Source organism: Centrocercus urophasianus, unplaced genomic scaffold, assembly GCF_019232065.1.
Source record: "Centrocercus urophasianus isolate 14NV4802_14NV808 unplaced genomic scaffold, USGS_Curo_1.0 seq_10, whole genome shotgun sequence".
NCBI classification, from domain to species: Eukaryota; Metazoa; Chordata; class Aves; order Galliformes; family Phasianidae; genus Centrocercus; species Centrocercus urophasianus.
The window spans coordinates 176,853-198,002 of record NW_024884142.1 but is presented as its reverse complement, the minus strand read 5'-3'; the positions used below and the strand labels follow the sequence as shown (position 1 = coordinate 198,002).

At 48.2% G+C, this 21,150-nt stretch overlaps 1 protein-coding gene across 2 annotated transcripts in view; it reads right to left on the bottom strand.

The window, feature by feature from the left end:
- The window catches only part of ASXL2 (ASXL transcriptional regulator 2), an 88,259-nt gene extending 68,237 nt beyond the window's left edge, over nucleotides 1-20,022 (bottom strand). The window contains exon 1 of one of the 2 annotated variants that reach the window (XM_042813357.1): nucleotides 19,816-20,022. In XM_042813357.1, the coding sequence (XP_042669291.1) occupies nucleotides 19,816-19,872 (57 nt within the window). In that variant the 5' untranslated portion in view covers nucleotides 19,873-20,022. The remainder of the gene's footprint in view (nucleotides 1-19,815) is intronic. The other variant, XM_042813107.1, reaches the window with a different exon arrangement.
- Between the last annotated feature and the right edge of the window lie 1,128 nt (nucleotides 20,023-21,150).

The following is a 21,150-nucleotide window of genomic DNA, read 5'->3' as shown; positions in this document are numbered from 1 at the left end:
GGGGTTTTTGAGGACCTACTGAAGTACCAGCTATATGGAGCTTGTGAGAAACAAATCCTTAATGCATGCACGTATCTGAGCTACCAAAAGCTGCTGAGTTACCAGCAGGTGAGGTCACATAGTGCAGGCTCTATCTTACATCAGTTAATGCCCCTCTAAAGTGGGATCAGATAAAGCTGAAACAATTTTGAATAAAACTGATTATGACAATTAAGACTTTGGGGAAGTATGGTGTTCAATACTGATAGGGTTCTTGGAACATTTTTCCCCATAAAATTTGGGCTGAAATTTTGGAAATACAGGCTCAGAACATATTGCCTGTATGAAGAAAGTCAAATATATTCTGTCCCTCTCCCAGCCCACAGCAGGCACAGGGTTGTGCTTATGTGTCACTCACTGCCCTCGAGACACAAACCATACTTCTTCCTTCTGCTCAGCGCTGGACAGACAGATGCTTCTGGGGGAAGATATCAGCTACTACACAGGATTTGGATATTTTAAGCAATATTTGCATTGGGGAGGAGCAGGAAATGCCTCATTTCCTTCTTAATCATCCACTTTTGACCTGAACCCAGCATACCAATCCTTGAATCCTAACATATCTTTGACCAGAATCAGAAACACTGCAAATATGCACCAACATGTTTGCTTGTCACTGCCAAGGATTCAGTACTCTGAGTGTACAGTGGCATGAAATGGTACTTTTTCACCATTCACTTAGAAAAATATCTGAAAACTCATTCTGCACGTGCAGAAAGTACATGGAAGACAAAAATAAAAACGGTCAGTCTCGATTTTCACATGCAGTACCAACTTATTTATGGCAGCAAAATAAAGGAGAAGAAAGCCATGGTACAGCTCTGTTAACAAGGAACTTCAGGGCATTCACAGACAAGAACACAACGTGCTTGCAAGCCCCAGTTAACTGTTAATGTTAAGACTATGAAATGCCCATCTCAGTATACCCAGGATCAAACAAGTAGCAAGAAGGCATAGACAAGGATAGGACAAGGGAGAATGGTCTTAAACTGAGACAGGGGAGGTTTAGGTTGGATATCAGGAGGAATTTTTTCCCCCAGAGGGTGGTGAGGCACTGGAACAGGTTGCCCAAGGAGGCTGTGGATGCCCCATCCCTGCAGGCATTCAAGGCCAGGCTGGATGTGGCTCTGGGCAGCCTGGGCTGCTGGTTGGTGACCTGCACACAGCAGGGGGTTGGAACTGGATGAGCACTGTGGGCCTTTGCAACCCAGGCCATTCTATGACTCTATGATATGATGAAGGCTGTTTGTCTGCTGGTAGGAAGGAGAGTTTACAATATTGAGACCATCCGCTGACTCCTGACAAGGGATGCTCAAGAGAAGGATGGCAACCTTTACTGGGCTTCTCTCCCCTCCCCACATACACCAATGAAGATATTAACCTGCATGAAATTCAAGCTGCCAGCAAGGTGGCTCGAGTACTGCTACAGAAAACAGAACCAAGTCTTCAGAGACGTGGTTGTTTGATAGCACTCAGCTCTAAGGAGGAAAAAGGAACACTAGGAGAGGAGGAGACAACAAATCAAGTTGTCATGGTGCTGTGGCAGCACAGCAGGACACGGATGGAGAACAGAGAATGAATCTGCAGGACCACAATGGTCTGTGTAAGCTAAGTGACACAGCAAGATGGAAGAGATCAGGTCTCAGATTTTCACTTCAAATGAACAGATACACAAGGAGGATGGAGAGAAGGATGCAGAAGCATGCAGAAATGGAGAAAGATCTTTGCATTCTCAAGTTGCCTCTGCCATCACAACATACTGGAAAAACTACCACATCAAGCTGCAAGACTAGCAGAACAAAGAAAGTTATAATAGGGAAGTGAAGGACAAACCAGAAGTGTTAGGATTTTAGGCTCACATCACAGGTAAAGCACAACCCAAGAGAACTTTCCTCAATCATTATGTCTGTGCCATAAATTCAGCACTGAAATCCGTTTCATGAACTGCAAGTTCAAGGAGACGTCTACCAAGGGAAACAAAACACTGCCTTATTGCAAAAAGGCACGAACAGGAATGAAGTCCATTGTAAAAAGGCTTTCGGATGACTGAAAATGCCTTATCCCATGAGCACTACACAATGAGGTATGGTTAAAAGAAAACAAAAAAACTAACAAGAAGGGTTGAAGATTCAGGAAACATGCCCAATTACTTAAGCTCAGTCTAGACAAGCTCATCTGGAAAAACAACTCTGCTGGCTGAGCAGCCACAGCTCCTCAGAGCAGCAGAAAGTTCACATGAAAATTCAGGGGCTTGTTTACAGCGGTCAGATGCTTCCCAGAAGCCTCCAAGCACATCTCGTGCACGGCCAGATCCAAGGACAAGCCAACAAGGAAGAGTTCAAGCAACCCATGCTGAAAGTGGACACCAACCCAGTGCAGTCTCTCATACAATCATTCAGGTTGGAAAAGATCATCACGATCCCAAACCCCAACTCACCCCAACATCTCCACGTTCCTTGAACACCTCCAGGGATGGTGACCCCATCACCCCCCGGGGAGCTGTGCCACTGCAGCACTGCTCTTCTGGAGAATGTATCCCCACATCCAGCCTGAATCTCCCCTGGCACAACTTGAGGCCATTAAGTCTTACCCCAAGGGCAGGCAGCATGCCAAATTGCAAGCATTCCCAGTCTCAGCCTACTTAGATAAGCAGAGCAGTCTGCATCTTGATATACATAACAACTACATGCCACTTGACAAGCTGATCAAGAAGAACCAGGTACAGGGGGATGGAAGAGACTTTAGGAGACAGATGTACCTCAAGTAGCTTCTCTCCTTTGCCCTTTCAATGCTAGACTGGATTAAGGACTTTCTGATCACTGTGTAAATAAATGAAAAGGTACCCACTGCCATCTGCCACAGATGCATTCTGAAATGAAGAGTCGGGATCCAGCCAGGCTGGATGTGGCTCTGGGCAGCCTGGTCTGCTGCCTAGTGACCCTGCACATAGCAGGGGGTTGAAACTAGATCATCACTGTGGTCCTTTTCAACCCAGGCCATCCTATGATACATGAACTGCCTTCCTACTATACTTTGCACCATCTAAAAAACAAGCCAACAAATGCCAACAATTAGTTATTAAAAAGCTGCCTCATTACTAGAGCCTAGCTATAAATGCTTGAAAGTGACAACATTCCACATAGGTGAAGCTGTATACTTAAGATAATGTCACCCATGCTCAGATTAGGTTGCCTTGGGTGTTGAAACAGAGTAATTGGCTCATCGTTAACAAAAACACTTGAGTTCTTTTTTGCAGTGTCTGCTGCTTTGACCCCTGAAGCTGTTCTGCTTTCTGCAAAGAAAATAGGATCATGGAAAGAAAAGATTTCTTAATTCTGCATCTTGGAAGGAAGGCAACTTTCTAACTCCTACGGCAATAATGCTGTGAAATATTTATTCATAATACCTGAAATTGGACTTAAAGGACAAGATTTGAGAAGCTAAGTATCTATATCAATTAAACCTGGAAAAAGACAGACAACAAAACATCTCCACATCTCCATCCTACCACACAAAGTGCAACAAAATAAACAAGGCTTTGCTCCTCCTTTTCTCTCAATTTGCTCCTCCTTTTTTCAGGTTTCCCAGATTTACGAGCACCAGAAAGAAGACAACAGCATCAGATGTGTGGAGGTGGAACACCAGGACTGGGAGATGTGACACTGAGGGATGTGGTCAGTGGGCATGGTGGGGTGGGCTGAGGTCAGACTTAATGATCCTGGAGGTCTCCTCCAACCTGATTGATTCTAGGGAAGCAGAAGGCCAGTTCAGCAGTGGGCTGTGTGATAAGAACAGGAAAGCACCTCACTAGAAGATGTTTCAAGATGTTTTAAGAGATACTATAGAAGTAAACCTGATGATGGAAATTACTTCAAGACTTCTCTCTTATCACAGTTTTGCTGAACTCAGGTTCCAAGTCCACATCCTATTGTCAGGTTAAGTTATCACCGCTCAACCCAGAGCCATTCTTCTGCACCTCTGGGCTGCCCATGGGTGTTGCCAGCTGAGACAAGCTGTAAAACCCTGAAGCATTCCTACAGTAAGTTCTACTTCCAGCATCAACCTGCAGAAGGGCTTACCCATAAGCAATGATCTTCTTAAGTATTTCAGACACCACAGGGTTGACCAGTGGCAACTTCATGAGAGGAAGAGCAGGAAGGATGGGGCTGGAAACAACACAATGGACACCATCAGGTCTGGGGCCCCCAGTACAAGAAAGACAGGGAGCTGTTGGAGAGGAGCCACAAAGATGATGAGGGGGAGGGAGCACCTCCCCTGTGAGGACAGGCTGAGGGAGCTGGGCTTGTTCAGCCTGGAGAAAAGAAGGCTGCGGGGTGACCTCAGTGCAGCCTGGCAGTACCTAAAGGGAGCCTACAAACAGGAGGGGAATCGACTCTCTGAAAGGGGAGATAACAGCAGGACAAGGGGAAATGGTTTGAAGTTGAGGGAGGGAAGATTGAGGTTGGATGTCAGGGAGAAGTTCTTTACAGAGAGTGGTGAGGTGCTGGAACAGCTGCCCAGAGAGGCTGTGATGCCCCGTCCATCCCTGGAGGTGTTCAAGGCCAGGTTGGATGGGGCCCTGGGCAGCCTGGGCTGCTATGAAATGTGGAGGTTGGTGGCCCTGCCTGCAGCTGAGTGGTTGGAGCTTCATGATCCTTGAGATCCCTTCCAACCCTGGCCATTCTACGATTCTGTGATTCATCACAACCACAAAACTTATGCAGCAAGAGCTTACAAGAAGCACTGTGTTGAAGCATCATGTCGAAGCATGAACACTGAGTGCAAGCAGGAGGGATTTAAAAGTTGAAAAGCAAACAGGCACAACCCTAAATGTGGTCATTCAGGGTTTGCTGCTTCGGGAGAAGTATGGCATGCATCTGCCAGCACTGCTAAGCCCACAGCCAACACAAATCTCATCTTTACACAGAATCCTATGATCAGTAAGGGTGGGAAAGACCTCTAATATCCTCTAGTCCAACTGCCAACCTGTGCCCACTATGTCTCTCAGTCCCACATCTACCTTTTTCTTGAACACCTCCAGGGACAGTGACCCCACCACCTCCCTGGGCAGCTGTGCCAATACATCCCCACTCTTTTGGAGAAGAAATTTCTCCTAATACCCAACCAGAACCCCCTTCCCCCCCCAAAGCTTTCATCTTATTTTCACTTTCAGATGAAATCAATAGACTTCCCATCTCAAACCTAACGATAAAGCATCCTGTTCTTAATGGGAACTCTCAAAAAAAGCTCCAGCCATTCCTCTGTGCTACACTGGACCAGCTATAACACACTTATGAGACCTTTTAATGAGACTGAAGACTGTACACACACAGTGAAGCTCTTTGGTCCTGGCCATTGGTACAGTCAAGTTGTTCTGTAGACATTAAACAATTATCTGCATGCCACTGAAGCAAACTGATGAGTGCTACCATTACTATATGAATGCAACAAATTAAATGACATCTGCTGCTGCATCTGTAAGATATGGGACATTTAATTCCTCCGTGCTGTTTAAAAGTCTCTAGAGTGCACGGGAATCTTTAGATAGAGATTAGTTTTGCATCTCCTCATTTTAGATTTTATTACTTTCCTCAATTCTTTGACAACAGGAGGAGTGAAAAACCACAGGAATAGCAGAGCCAGAGAAAGCCATTATTATATTGACTGACAATTAATTGCAGGAATAAAGCAATGGCAACCTCAACTGCTACACCTTTGTGAGAAGAACAGTGAGAGGAATGGCATTACACTTCAAAATGTTACAGTCAAAGATCCAGTCTTCACTGTGGAAAGATATCTACACATATAAACGTCAACTAGATTCTTTCTAAAAGCTTAGATTTGTTTCCTTAATTTGTTTTCCTCCAGTTTTTTACTAGGAAAAGTAAAACTACTGCTTCTCCTGAGCTTAGCATTGCAGCGAACCCTGTACATCACAGAACGTGGAGTTCACTGCACATCCCTGTTGCTCCTCTTTGCAGTGCCACCTGGCTGCTCCAGCTCTGGCTGCTCAGCCTGAACAAAGCTCTTGGCACAGGTTTCCATCCAGCAAAGTGGAACCATCAGAGCCACAATCTCTGCCCCTGACGTTTCAGCATGCTGCCTAGCAGTCCAAATAGTGAGCAGTGGGAATCAGGGACCTCCTTCCAGCAAGATAATGGAATTCAGCACTTAACCATACATCCCCAAGCATTAACTGTTAGTGGATGCTTCTCAAACCAAGCTCTGGTACCAAGTGCCCATCCACTCTTCTTCAAAGCCACCAGACTGCAAATGACACTGGAAAAATAGCTCCTTCCTGTTAGATCTGACTCCAGGGCTTCAGGAAACCCTGAATGTCCACCAAACCCAATGTTTATTGCTGACTGCTGAGCAGCTGAAGAGCACAGACAGGGAAGCTCCTCCACTCACCGCAGGAAGCAAATCTGCACACACATTCACAGGTGCCAAAGTTCAAGGCTGGGTGAAAGCTCCATGCACTAAATTAGCATTCACCTCACTAAAGTGCATTACACCACGAGCAGGCAGAGTCCTTAAAAGGCTGCAATGAATCATTCATGAATGAGAGAGCTAAAACCCTCCTCGAGGGAATTAAGAATAGGCCTCCCCTCCCCCAGGAGCCCAGCACAAGCCGCTCACTGGACCAAACCATTAAGTTCTCTTCTATAGTTTATTCTTCGCCAGAAGACTCAGCTATATCTCTGAATTTAAGCAGGCTGTAAATGATTAGAGGAAGCTCTCCCCAAATAACTACGACAGCATGCCCTGTCAGCATTGAAAGGTAAGGTAAAAGCTTTGTGGCAACTTGTCCAGCAATGGCTTGGCTTCCCCCCCCCCCCTCCGGCGGGGAATTATCCATCCTTCTTCAAGACCAGATAAGAAGGAACACCTTAATCCATTCATATTTCCAGCAACTTCTCATTAAAATGCATTTTTGAGTTTTGTTATTGATGATCTTCTATCTAAAAGAGCTAGAATTGCCCAACCTAATGCCACAAAGGTAACTACTGTTTGGAACTGCAGAATATCCAGACCTGAAAGGGACAACCAAGGATCGTAGAACATCCCAAGCTGGAAGGGACCCAGAATGGTCAGAGAGAAGCCCTGGCTCCACACAGCACCACCCCCAACCCAAACCCAATGGCTGAGAGTGGTACCCAACACCCCCTGAGCTCCAGCACTGGGGCTGTGCCCACTGCCCTCTGGGGCAGAACCTTTTCCTCACATCTTGCCCTTCAGACCTCTCCCCATCTTTGTAGCCCTACAATGAGCAAAACGTGGCTTGAGGAATCTGCTGGGATTTAGATGCCTGCTAAATATTGAGAACAACACACAGCTGCCTGTGGGGGAACTGACTCTGCCCCACCAGCTCCAGCCACCTGTGGATCAGGCCCTCCTCAACCCAGGAGCTGGTGCCTCCATGAAAGCTTCTGCTGGCTTCTCCTGTGAATCTGCCCAGCCACTTTCTGAACTCAAGCTTTTAGCCTTGATAAAGAGTTTCCAAACTCAGCTGTGGACTGAAGAAATCAGCATCTCCCTCGGTTTGTTCTGGCTCCATCTTCTTTCTAGCTTAATCTTAAGCTCCTCAACACACTATACTGCAAATAACACACAGACCAAAAGATGAGCTTCTTCCTGGTGCTTCCAGAAAGAGAGTTTTAGAAATGTTGAAGGCTTAGAGTTAGTTCTTAGGTTAGAACCCAAATTCACCTCTAACCAGCAGCCCTCACCTCCCTTCCTACAAGGACTCCAGGCACAGAAGCAACAGTGGCAATGTCCTTTTACGCTCCTGCAGTGGGAAAACATTGCTAAGCAAGGCAAACTTCGCAGCTCAGTGGGCACACAGACCCTTCCCAGGTGGTCAGGGGCAGAGGTAGCATGCAGAGACAGAGGGATTTGACCTACATTTGCAGTCTCCCTCCTGCTCATCCAATTAGCCAAATGCTATTCATGGCTTGAACCAGAAACAAGGCCAACAAGGTATGGGCAATTCTATGCCATTAGAAACCAAGTGCCATTAAATACATCAGCACACGTGTCCATCTCCTACAGCATCTAAGCCTGCAGCATAGCAGAACTGTATTTGGGGATGTTTCATTTTAAGGATACCACACAGCAAAAAACCAAAGCACTGCTCCTAATAAACCATTTCTGGATCTGTGGCCAACTTTTCCATCAGCAAGACAGCTGCACTTCTCTTCAGTGCCCACGCTGCAGGCTGCCAGAGCTCCCACCTGGATGCAGCTCCAAGAGAGGAACCAGCACTGGCAGCCTTACATCAGCCTCAAACACTGAGAGAAGCCCAAGTCTGGGACAGATTCTTGTGGGCAAAGCCAAAAGCAATCACCTCTATAAAAAAAACCTTAGAACTTTCAGACCTAGAGCATACATGCCTTAATTTAGAAAGCAGCAAACAAACACGGGTCAGAGGGCAGAGAAGATGCAGAAAGAGCAACGCTTTGAAAAAAAATCCACTGCATGGTATCTCAAGTCTTGAGAAGGCTGAAGAGTTACACAGCAGCCATGTGGCAGTGAGAAAAGGTCACATTGTTAGCAAGAGAATTATTATGCAGGAGACTTGCTGAACTGCACCTGGCTGTGCGTTCTGGCTCCTCCACATAGCACAAAAATTCAGAATTTGGATGAAAAACACTATGAAGTTGTCAACTTTACACATATATACACTTTGAAATATAACTGATCTCAGGCTCTCAATATATGTGGAAACAAAATATTTGAGTTTAAGCTCAAAGCACGTTGCAAAAGGAGGACCCTGAGCAGGCAGTGAGGCTCTCTCAGTATGGATCGATGGTGCCCAATATAACCCAAATCATAAAGCAAAGAGCAGACAGGGCAGAAGGCCAGGAACTGCATGCAGCAGCCATGGAAGGAAGCCTCAAACCAAACAGACTTCAGAAATCCGTGCTGCCCGGAGCAAAGAGCTGAACACAGCTGTGTCCAGTGGCACCACCCAGCCTGCCAGGGGGGCCCTCAGCACTGGTGTGAGAGCATGGACATGTCGACCAACATGACCAGCTACCAAACTTAGACAAGTTATTTTGCTTTGCTTACTGCCAAGAAACCGTGTCTCAAGTGACCGAATGAGCTATTAACACACGGAGCTGCTGAGCTGCTGCTCACCCACTGTCCTGCACTGCAGCTCCCCTCCTTCTGCCAGTGTGTGTGTTCATGCAGGCTAAGTGGTAAACAAGATTGGGGACCTAATCCAAGCTAAAAATACCTTTTGAAAGACCAAATCAGTTTTATCATTCCGTTTGCCAAGCGGCTTCAAATCAAGGGGCTCCATGGAAAAAGAGGAGGCAGTGCAAAGGCACAGAGTGCCCCACAGCAGAGCAGCTCAAGCTGCTGGTGAAGCAGCATCTGCAGAACGCCCAGCAAACGTCACAGGAGCCACAGGAAGCAGGGTCCTTCTCTGACAATAGGGCACATGAGAAAAGGGAAGCATTCACAGCAACACGTTACAGCCAGAATGCAATCAAGTTGCATAGTGCAGCGTCACAGATTTGTCAGCCACGATCTGCAATACCATCCTTCTCTTAAGGCTTGCTGTGGGATACAGAACCTCAACACACGCTCTCATGCAGAGCACCCTCCCAGCCACAGCAGCTCTTCTCACCCTGCTGTTAGGTCCTGATGCTCGTGCTGAGCCAACAGCCCAGAACTGTCCGAGATGGAAGGGACCACTAAAGGCCATCTGGTCCCAATCCCCTGAAATAAGCAGGGACACTCACAACTCCATCAGGTGCTCAGAGCCCCCCCTCCCTCCCAGCCTAGCTTGGAACATCTCCAGTAAAACAGTTATCATCCTTATGCTCTTTTATATGGGTTCTGGTCCCTATTTTAGCTTTCACACCAGGTAGAAAGCCGAAGCAGAGGTACCTCAGGAAACCCATTGCCACTGACCTGAAGTGAGAACTAACACCAAGAGCCTTCCCTTGAGTTTGAAGAGCTGCTGATGAGACTGTTCGTAACGAACAGAATATCTGAGAACAAACTCCTACAGCTCCTCAGTCTCACTCGAATGCAGCTGAGCAGACCCTGAAACACAAGAATCTCGTTACCATAAGAGAGTAGCTGGGTGTTGGCAAGAGGCTCACTCTGCCTGCCAGAAAACCTCAATAGCTGTTCCGAAGTCGCTGCTCAGGCATGCCTGTCTTACCCAAACCACTGCATGCCTTCCATCTGGCTGGGACAACCAGCAGTGAGAGCAAGAAGGTTGCTGGGCTCTGCTGGTTTAAGTGGTTCTGCTTGGTTTTAAAGACTGAAAGCAAGGCTTTGCATCTCACCCTATCCATACTGTGTCTAGCAGAGAGAGCAGGAACAGTTTGCATCAAATCCCGCACACTGAAGTAGGCGAGCACACTTTGGAACAGGACACAGGTTTGATGACAGCCAAAAAGACAGCTGGAAAAAAGTGACAGAACAGCAGAGAAAGCAAATTCAAGATGACACCAACATCTCGAGATTCCTCTGTAAAATTAGAGAAACCCCTCAAGGGGACAGAAAGCAGGTGAGTTCACTCCTGTGCAGACTCAGCAGGAGACAGCAAAGCTTCTGCAGCTTTTGAGATATCCACAGGATAAAGATAAAGCCCTGACAGTCAGTGCTGGAGCGCGTGGATTCCACATCCAAACAGCCACAGAATATGCAGGTAAGTAACTTGAAGCGGGGAACTTCTCTTGCAGGATATTATTTTTCCACATTCCTTCCCCTGCAGCAAAGAGGAAACCTTAACACTCATTCTTTCCTTTCAGGACTGGCAAACACTTAGCAGCACACAGCTCTAGAGCAGACGTTAGGTCGAAGAGACAGGAAGCCCCAGCAGCCTGAAACATCAAAATAGAGGCGTCTGAGGTGCGTTCACTGCTTGGTTAAAGGAAGCGCGATCTTTGCAGGGAGCTCGGTAAATAAAGATCGTTTGCTTTTATTAACAGAGTTTGGAGCTCAACTTCAACTCCAAACCTTTGTCAGAAGAATAGCAGTTGGCTGCAGAATCCCCATTCCCCCAGCATAGAGCTGAAAGCCTCCCACAGAAGCAAGGCTCTGCTAACATGCTCAGCGGAGGACAAGCGTGGAAGAGGTTTTATAAACAAATGGTACTTAAGGATTTAAGAGATGGGTGAGCTGGGGTTGCATGTGTGCCTTGCTTTATGGTTTTCAGGTTGTGAAGTACCTGCTTGAAGCAAGCAAGAAGGTCAAAAGGCAAAGATGTGGGTGTTAAATTCATATGGTTTTCAGAAGCACATTTGTTTATTTAGGGAACAAGAACCTATCCAAGCTCAGGCATCAGCAAAGCCTTCCTGATTAAGGATAAACTCATTATTGCCATTCCAGCTACACCTCTGAAATGGGACAGTTTTATTAACCTGTCTGGCATTCAGCATTTAAGGACTGGGATTTGCAGGTTAGCTGGAAACAAGAGAGGCAAGCAGGGCATTTAGGGGTCCCTTCAAACCCAAATCATTTACACAATCCTCTGGAACCTGCATGGAAGAAATAAAGCAGATCTGAAAGGATGGTTCACACAAACTCTTCAAAACAGATACTCAAACTCAGCGAGACTTGAATCTCAGCCAAAACCTATAAACTATGCTATTCCAATGAGCAAACAACCTGCACCAAGTTCCATGCTTTCCTGCACACCAACTATGGAAAGATGGCTGAAGTGGGGTTATGACCGTACCAGGAAACAAACAGGACTTCGTGACAACAAGAATGGGATTTATGCCTCAGTGGAGGATTTGAGAGAGCTCAACTAATCCTGGCTGATACAGGGAAGGACGTGCTTGGGAGAGGGCAAAGATTGCCACAGGAATAAAATGGCACAAACCACGAGAGAAGGCGTTGCTGACCTTCCATCACCAGAAGCAGCGATGTCCACATCGTAACGACAGACTGAACTTCACTTTCAGCATTTCCAAAGCTCCGCTGCTATTTCATAAGACAGCATGTGGAGAAAGCAGAACTCGCCCCTCAACGTGAAGCCTTTTTACACTGCAGAAGCCACAGATGCCAGGAACACAAGCCTACTGCAGCCTTTCAGCCGACACAAATCCCTTGAAACGCTTGGTTTGTGCATCGCGTGCCAAAGAGCGCAGGGGAAAAAAGGAGTGAGAAGGCTTTGTGGATCTCAGGTGGATGACATACTGGGACAGAGTCGAAAGGGAGCTCAAAAAGAGCTTCTGAACAGCAAAACTGTGAGCTGTAAGAGTGAACGTTTATTGCTGTGGCTTGTAAGAGGTTTGTGAGCTAGCTCGAGTTTCCCCACACGGAAAGGGAGAGAAGAGAGAATTTGTCCTAGCAGCATTTGGGTTGCATAACTTGTCAGAAAAAGAACAGGGAAATTTTTTTTAAGGAGTGATCTTATCAAAACAGTTTCTATTCAGAAGCAAGCAAAACATGAGTAAGCACACTCAGACTCCAGTACAGTTATTGGAGACAGTGTTTAGTGTGCATAAACCCACTGCAAGGAGTTGGAGGACACACGGCTACCAACGGTGGCACTGAATTATTTTGTGCTCTTGAAAATGAAGTTTTAATCTGGAAGTTCAGTCCTACCCCACAGGAGACGCCTCAAAGTACATCTGTAGGACCTCTTGGCTGGAAGTTAGTTGTTCTCACAGCAGTTTCAGCATTAACAAAAACTGAAACCCTTGGGTTTCGAACACAACAAGAACCAGGGAAGCATGTATTCTAGCTGGCTCAATAACTGCACGCACATTTTCTGACGCTGCAGCGTCTATAGGTACATACCTAGTTTTAATCGGGCAAATAAGAACTTCACACTGCTTTGAGGAGCAGGAACTCTATTCACAGTCTCATCATGTGCTTCTTCAGAAGAGCCAAACATCCCATTTCAGAATCAATAAAATACCCCGCTCCTGAACAACTGACATGAGGGCTGTCATCATATAAAGCCATGCTAAGCATTTGACACACTACATTATGTATTCCACACGCAACACCAACACAACTGCAGAATCATTCAGCTTGGAAAAGACCTCTGAGATCACCAGGGCCAACTGCTGACCCACCCCACCGTGCCCACTGACCATTTCCTTCAGTGCCACAACCCCACAGTTCTCGAACGCCTCCATGGATGGTGACCCCGCCACCTCCATGGGCATCCTGTGCCAATTCCTGACCACTCTTTTGGCTCACTCAATTCCTACTGCCACAGCTACCAAGTGATAAACCTACGTGGTTGCCCCCTGAACTTTCTTCTCTACTCAGCTCCACCTACCCCACTCATACTTCACTGCTTCTGCCCACAGCACTTCATGCTATCAGCAGACCACAAGCAACGGGTGTCATTCATTATCTAGTTTCTCACGTTTTATTTGAAAGGCTATCAGAAACAACAAGGAGGACATTTCCAGTACTTCTCATGAAGTTGCCTCATTCAGGGGCTGAATTTGGACCCGACCTTTGAGAAGATCCCACAGCAGGGATATTACAGAAACAGGAAAATTAGACCAAGGGCTCTGTTGTCTCTATTCCTCCCAACATACCAAAATAACCACATGTGCAGAGAACCCAACAGTCACACAACAAAACAGATCAAGCATCCACTTCTTTTTATGCAACTGCTATGTTTTAATATGAGTTGCAGGCAATCAATGCATAACCAGATCCCCTGTGGAGGAAACCAGAGGAGCCTATCATTGCAGCAAGCCTGGTGCACAGCTCTGCAGGGTACATGAAGTATGCTGAAGTTAAATGAAAGAAATCAAGTAAACATATCTGAGCTCCTCTTTAAAAGTAGTATCTTGCCTGCATCTACTGCTTTAAATAAGAACAGAACCTTGTCAGTTTTCCTCTGGACCAGCTTTGTGCTGTTTTTATAGCTTTACCCCAGTTCGATTTTGTACAGCAGTGCTGAGGGTTTGTGCCGGCTGCCAGCAGAGGGTGCCAGGGGCACAAGGGCACACAGCTTCAGTAGGGGGTTCCCCACAGCACAGGTGCAGCTTCCTCTGCCTGAGGTTCCAGCAACGTGCTTTGGGACAGACAGACACACCAACCTCAAGGCCAGGGCCAGCTGCACTGCTGACATCAAACTAACCACATCCCAGCACCGCGTCGTCATCTCCATCCATTGGCTGCAAAGCCAAACACACCGAGGTCACTTCTGAAGCAGCAGCAGGCAGGGCCCTGTGCTCAGGGGTCTGAAGCACGCCTGGGTTGACATCTCCAGCTGGATCACACTTCTACAGCTTGGGAATTAGTTTGGAGAAAGGCACGCAAGTAACTGGATGGCTGAATGGGAGAAGGCGTCGTTCTGTAACCTGCTTGCTTTCTAGAGGAATAAAGGGTTTCTCTTCCACCTCATCTCCTCCCAGCTCTACTGCCATATCAGCATCAACTTGAAGCCTCCACATTGGAAAAGCTGTCTCTCTTGAGGATTCTCAAGAAAAGCACCTCCAGCTGAGGCGTCCAACAGAGCACAGCCTACACTGGGTTACAACACTTTGTATCTGCAGAGCAGCGGCTGACTTCACAGGAAGTGCCTTTAAAAAAAAACTGCCAAAACAGGAGGAAAATACATCTAAGTGTTATGGTCAACAAAAGATGCAAAGAAAGCTGCAGTGCTGCACTAACACCTGATCAAGTTGGCACGTTTCAGCTCAGTCTCGTGCAGCTACACAAGTTTTGCAGCCTTGCAGTTCAACGGGAAGGGCTGCTGTGCTCCACACCCTCCTCGTTTTTCCCCTGATTGATTTCTGCACTTCACCAGAGAACCCATCACTCAACCTCAGGCATCGTGTGCATCTTGGACCTAAGTACTACTTGTCTCTGAAAAACAGTCTGAGAACACAATTCAGCTCTGCTGACCTCTAAATGGAAAAGCTGCAGCCGAGCATCTGAAATAAGCAGCAGAAAATAACAGCATTGTCTGCCAGGCTGTCAGTCCTTTCCCATCAGCCTCAAATTAATGTTTTACAGAATCCTCTGAACTTCTGTATATTTTTGCAGCAGTCTTTGAACCTTTGCAGATTTTCACTTTGTGAATAGGAGCGAACAAATGGATCTGGGCACTTGCAGACAAGGGGCAGCCCAGACAGCCGGGATCCATCTCTTCTGAACAGAAAGAGGCAAAGGATGGCATCTAGACTCCACCTTAAGGAGAACTGCACCTTAATGAAGAGGGTAGTCTTAATGAAGTCCACTTGAGAAAGCATGCAATTTGTTTCCCTGTGAATTAAGCTTTCTGACTTGGTCTTTTGAGCAAGAGGTCACTCAAGAGGGTGCTGAGACACTGGCACAGGTTGCCCAAGGAGGCTGTGGATGCCCCATCCCTGCAGGCATTCAAGGCCAGGCTGGATGTGGCTCTGGGCAGCCTGGTCTGCTGGTTGGTGACCTGCACACAGCAGGGGGTTGGAACTGGATGAGCACTGTGGGCCTTTGCAACTCAGCCCATTCTATGATTCTATAACATTACCGTTATCTCCTCCTGGGAGGGCTGCAGCAGGCTGTGTGCTCCATGCCACCCATCTCTGTGATGGCACGCTGTCTCATTGCGTTCCTCAAGCTGATATCAGTAATCCAAGCAGACCCTGAAGCAGAAGATGGGTTCCCATGGTAGAGCTGACAGCACTGCACAGAACTCCTACTCTGACGTCTTTGCCTCCAGTGTGGTTCCACTTAGGTGAGGACACTGGATTTCCACCCTCCAAAGCCAACAGGAGTCAGTGTGACTCAATAGGAAAAGCAAGAAAACACACTGTTGTAGCAGCTTGAGGTCATGAAACATAGCATTTTGTGCTCATGATGGCCAGGCCAAGGGGCATTTAGGAGAGACAAAGAGACAGCCTGGAGCACCAGCACTCAGCCCCCGCTCACAGCAACCAACCCAAGCGGCAGAAAGCAGTTTTCTCAGGTCACACAAGGGGTGGACTCCCCATCAAAAAACAAACACCAGATTTCTTTGAGCTTGGCACACGTCAGCATACACTTCCCTGCACACAAACAAAGCACTAAGATGACCTGCACGTGGCTCCTGTCCAGCACCAGGATTCCTCGCCTGGATTTCAGCAGGGAATTGCCAGCACACAGCAACTGAGGAGCTGCTGACCTCTAAATGGTGCAGCACAGCAGAAACATACATAGAGTAGGAATCCTGTACAACGTTTGTGGATTTTTGCTGGTTTATAAAGCTGTGTCACAGGAATGGTGCTCAACATAAGCAAGGGGAATAGCAAACTTGCATACACCCAGCACAGTGCAGGACTTCCCTACTGCACAACCAAAGTCCTGCTGCCTCACATAACATCACACTTGCACTCATGACCATTCTGGTGTGTCTGCAGTGCTGCTGCTTTACCAGAGGGCTGTAGGAGAGTGCATCTTCAACTTGGGGTACCATGCAGCACTGGCTGCCTACTTTAACAAAACTGACCTTAATAACAGGGACTTCATGTGCTACTGTCCCAAGTTAACAGTCATCTGCAGCTGCGAGGTTACTGAATGAGCCAGGAAATAAGAAAGAGGTTGTTTATCAACAGTGACTTCCTCCCTGAGCACTGCCCTCATGGGGCACCCTTCCCTCCCCTTATACTGTACTGCTGCTCCCATTAATAGCCCAAAACACATAAAAATCAGCACAGTTTAAGTCCCGCTGAATTAAACTCATCTGTACACCCACTGCCTACACTCTGTCTTCCTAGCAAGCAAAAAAAGCCATGTTTCTGTTGCTTATCACCTCATTTGAAGCAAGCCCTGAAATACTGCAACAGATGCAGTTAGCTCAGCACCCTCCCCACATCCCCAGCCCCTGTCTTGCACCGCAGCCACCTGACCCCAAGCAGCTCGTTAGGAGGACTAAGCTGGCACAGAGCCACATCAGCACCATAAGAACAGCAGCTTCCTGCTGCTTCAGCTCCCTGAACTGCCAGCACCAGAGGTGATGCAAGAGCTGGAGCAAGGAGACAGAGCTGGGACAGATACCACAGACACCAGCATCCGTGACATCATGCTGCCATTAAAACATGCAGCCCTAGGACTCTGCCCCACCAGCTGTGAACATCAGGGCCCTTTCCATCCCATCTGGAGCCAGCTCAGAGAGTTCAACCTGCCAAAAATCCAGCTCTGTGCACAGGCATGGAGAGGCAAACCACTACAGAAGGCAAAAGAGAAGGTTTCCCAAGTTTTATGATACCTTTCAGGAGCAGAACAGCATATGTGAGAGCTGCAGCATTTCTCAGAGCAGTTGCAGAACATCCCCTACAAGCTTCAGCCACGGGCAGCTCAAAACCCAATGTGACTACACAAGCTAGGACAAGAACCAAAAGGCATTATTTCAAGCTGAAAATGCAGGGGAACTTTTTGAAGACTGGAATTGGAGTTTGACCAGAATATTTTAACATTCCCGCTGAATACACAAATAGAAATATTTGCCAAAAGGGAGGTTTTGGCAAGCACTTGCTCATTTTGGCTCTCTCTGCCATGAGGCTGGATATGTGACCCAGGATAACACGTAACCTTCGGTGCTGAGAGCATATTTTCTATATGCATGTTCAGCTTTTAAGTGGGTTTTGGAAGAGCTTGCTGGATAGAATATCAACAGCAATGCACATAGGCTGGAAAAGATCTGCTCACACTTACAGCCTGGACTGGAAATTCTGCCACCCTTATTTGGAAAAACGTTGAAATACATAAATTTGTGTATACACACACACACACACACACACATATATATATAATGTGTACATATACACACACAAAAAAACATACACAGAGAAACCAACACCTGTGGGACACATCCTGCATTCTTAAAATAGTTATCTGCATCATATCTCCTGACCGAAGAGCAACTATTCTGATGCCTTTCAAACTGTAAATACAAGCTCTAAATAAATTACTATTTATGAAGAGTTTGTGCTTGCAAGTCTCAACCACAAAGGCCTATTTACACTTGCTCTCCAGCCAGACTTCTTAAGTCTTGTTTTAACAGATACCTGTCAGAATGCTTGTGATTTAATCCAACTCCTCACTCTCTCCATTAGATTGAATCTGAGCTGCACATACAGATAGCTCCAAGCTTACACCATGCTGTTACCACACAGCCCTCCAGTCCAGCCCCCACAGATCCCACTTACTCAGTCTACCCTCTGCTCAAGATCCCTTTTTCTGCACCCAACTCAACAGGCTCAGAGAAAAAACACCAAATCCAGCCCCAAACCAGACTGAAACAAAGAGCATCAGAGCAGGAAATCGGCAGGCAGGAATTCCAGAACTGCAGGGACCTCCGAAGATGCTCCAGTTCCATCCTCTTAAGCAGGTTTCCTACAGCAGGTTGCACAGGAAAGTGCCCTGGTGGGTTTGAATATGTCCAGAGATTCCTCCACCTCTCTGGGCAGCCTGTTCAGGGCTGTCACCCTCAAGATCTCCTTCTGGGGTCAGCGACTTGCTTATACAACATAAGACAACCAGCTTGTCCCTTCTGCAACTGGAGAAAGGCATCCATACACCATAAACACAGAGAAAAGTCATCAAACATTACTTGTTGCCTCTGTGAATAGGAATCATAGAATCATTAGGTTGGAAAAGACATTTGAAGTCATCAAGTCCAACTGGCAGCCTACTTTCACCATGTCCATGTCCCTCAGTGCCACATCCCCACAGTTCTGGAACACCTCCAGGTTTGTTGACCCCATCACCTCCCTGGGCAGCTGCGCCACTGCAGCACTGCTCTTTTGGAGAATTTTCTCCTCATATCCAACCTGACTGTTCCCTGGCACAACTTGATGCCATCACCTCTTGTCCTCTTGCTGCTACCCAGGAGCAGAGGCTGAACCTCCACCTTGCTACAACCTCCTTTCAGGGTCTTCTAGAGAGTGATAAGGTCTCCTCTGAGCCTCCTTTTCTTCAGAACAAACAAACACAGCTCCCTTAAGGCACTGCTCATAAGACTTGTGCTCCAGACCCTTCACCAGTTTTCTTGTCCTTTTTCTGGACAACTGTAAAATCACTAAAATTGGAAAAGACCTCTGAGACCTTTAAGCGGAACCACCAAACCCACCACAACCACCTCCTCCATTAAACCATGCTCCTTAAGTGCCACTGGAAGAAGCAAGCTGACGAACCTCCCACCTGGACTTGCAGCACTCAATCACAGCAAGCTGCAATCACCTCCTGTCCACCCCAAGCGACTCCAACACTGGCTGCAAAAGCTCAGCTGAACAAAGGACAAGCAGTAATAGCATTAGCATCAGGGGAGGTTCAAGTTGGATATCAGGAACAATTTCTGTTCTGAAAGAGTAGCGATGCAGCTGCCCAGGGAGGTGGTGGGGTCACCGTGCCTGAAGGTGTTCCAGAACTGTGAGGATGTGGCACTGAGGGGCACAGTGGGCAGCGGGCATGGTGGGGTGGGTTGGGTTGGTGATCTGAGGGATCTTTTGCAACCTCAGTGACACTATGACTCTAAAAAGACTGAAAAAACACTAGCCTTCATAGGAATAAAGGTGAACATCTAACGCACACGCACACAAAGTTCCCAGCCACACGTGCAGCTGCTTCCACCGTGCGCAGCCCCATTTCCAGCAGCGCTCCATCCAACGACAGCAACAAACGCGACGCTCCCCTCTCGGCCACACGCCTATCCACCCCTCCGAGCCGCTCACACTTCGTTACCGCGCAGCAGCCGCCCCAGCACCCAGACGGACGCAGGACACACGGACACACCGCCGGTCGCTTCCCGCCTCAGCCCCCCCCCCCTCCCGGCCGGGCCGCCGCCCTCCAGCCGCAAGGCCCGCGTACCGTCCGGGCGGCCTCGGCCCAGGTCCTGCCCTTCTTCCGGCGTCCTTTTTCCCTCATGTCGTTGGCTGCGGTGTTGGGAAGCTGCGACTCTTTCGCTTTTTCTTTCCTTCCACCCGCCCGGCAACGAGCGGCGGCGGCCTCAAGGGAGAGCGTTCCCAACCCCGGCAGCCCCCGCGCCCGCCGCCGCTGCCATATTGGGACCCGACTGTACAGCGCCGCGGTCATGTGACCCCGCCGCGTGACCCCTCCTACTGTACGGGTGGGCGGGGCTCGGCGAAGGGAAGCGCCGCCCCTCAGCGCTGCGCGTGCGCGCCGCCCCGCCCGCGGCTCCCCTCCCCCCGCCGTCGCTCAGTGCCGCGGATGGTCCTTGTCCCTCCCCCGGCTTCCCTCCCCCACAGACGTCGACGGCTGCCGGCTGCCGGCCTCCCTTACGGCTTGCGATTACCGTCGCCTCCCTCCTGCTGCCCCACTTGGCCAGCAGCCTTTCATCACGGTGGTCACCACCACCCCACCCGGTCACCAATGGAGGGCCACCAGGTTCCCTTTCTTGTTGCTGCCGCCATCCCCCAAGGCCTCCTGCTGCTGACCAACACCCTCCAGTGGCCGCCATAGCCACCTTCTTCCCATGACCAAGCCATGCAATCATACAGTCAACAAAATCAGAGAGTCATTAAGGTTGGCAAAGACCTCTAGGGTCATCAAGTCCACCCATAACAACAACTGATAAAAACATCACAGAATCACAGAATGGCCGGGGTTGGAAGGGACCTCAAGGATCATGAAGCTCCAACCCCCTGCCACATGCAGGGCCACCAACCTCCATATTTAATACCAGCCCAGGCTGCCCAGGGCCCCATCCAACCTGGCCTTGAACACCTCCAGGGATGGACGGAGCATCCACAGCCTCTCTGGGCAGCTGTTGCAGCACCTCACCACTCTCATGGTAAAGAACTTCTGCCTGACATCCAGCCTCAATTTCCCCTCCCTCAATTTCAAACCATTTCCACTTGTCCCGCAGTTATTTACCCTCTCAAAGAATTGATTCCCCTCCTGTTTCCCTTCTCCCTGCACTCACAGTCTTGTTTTCCATTGAATGGTGCCCCCACCCCACCTCTTCCCCTAGAGCGGCAACCCATCACCATCTCCCCAACACCATCATCTTAATAGTACAAGGGGGAGTGGTTGGATTGAATTAGGTTGGATGTCAGGGGAAGTTCTTTACAGAGAGAGTGGTGAGGTGCTGGAACAGCTGCCCAGAGAGGCTGTGGATGCCCCGTCCATCCCTGGAGGTGTTCAAGGTCAGATGGGGCCCTGGGCAGCCTGGGCTGGTATTAA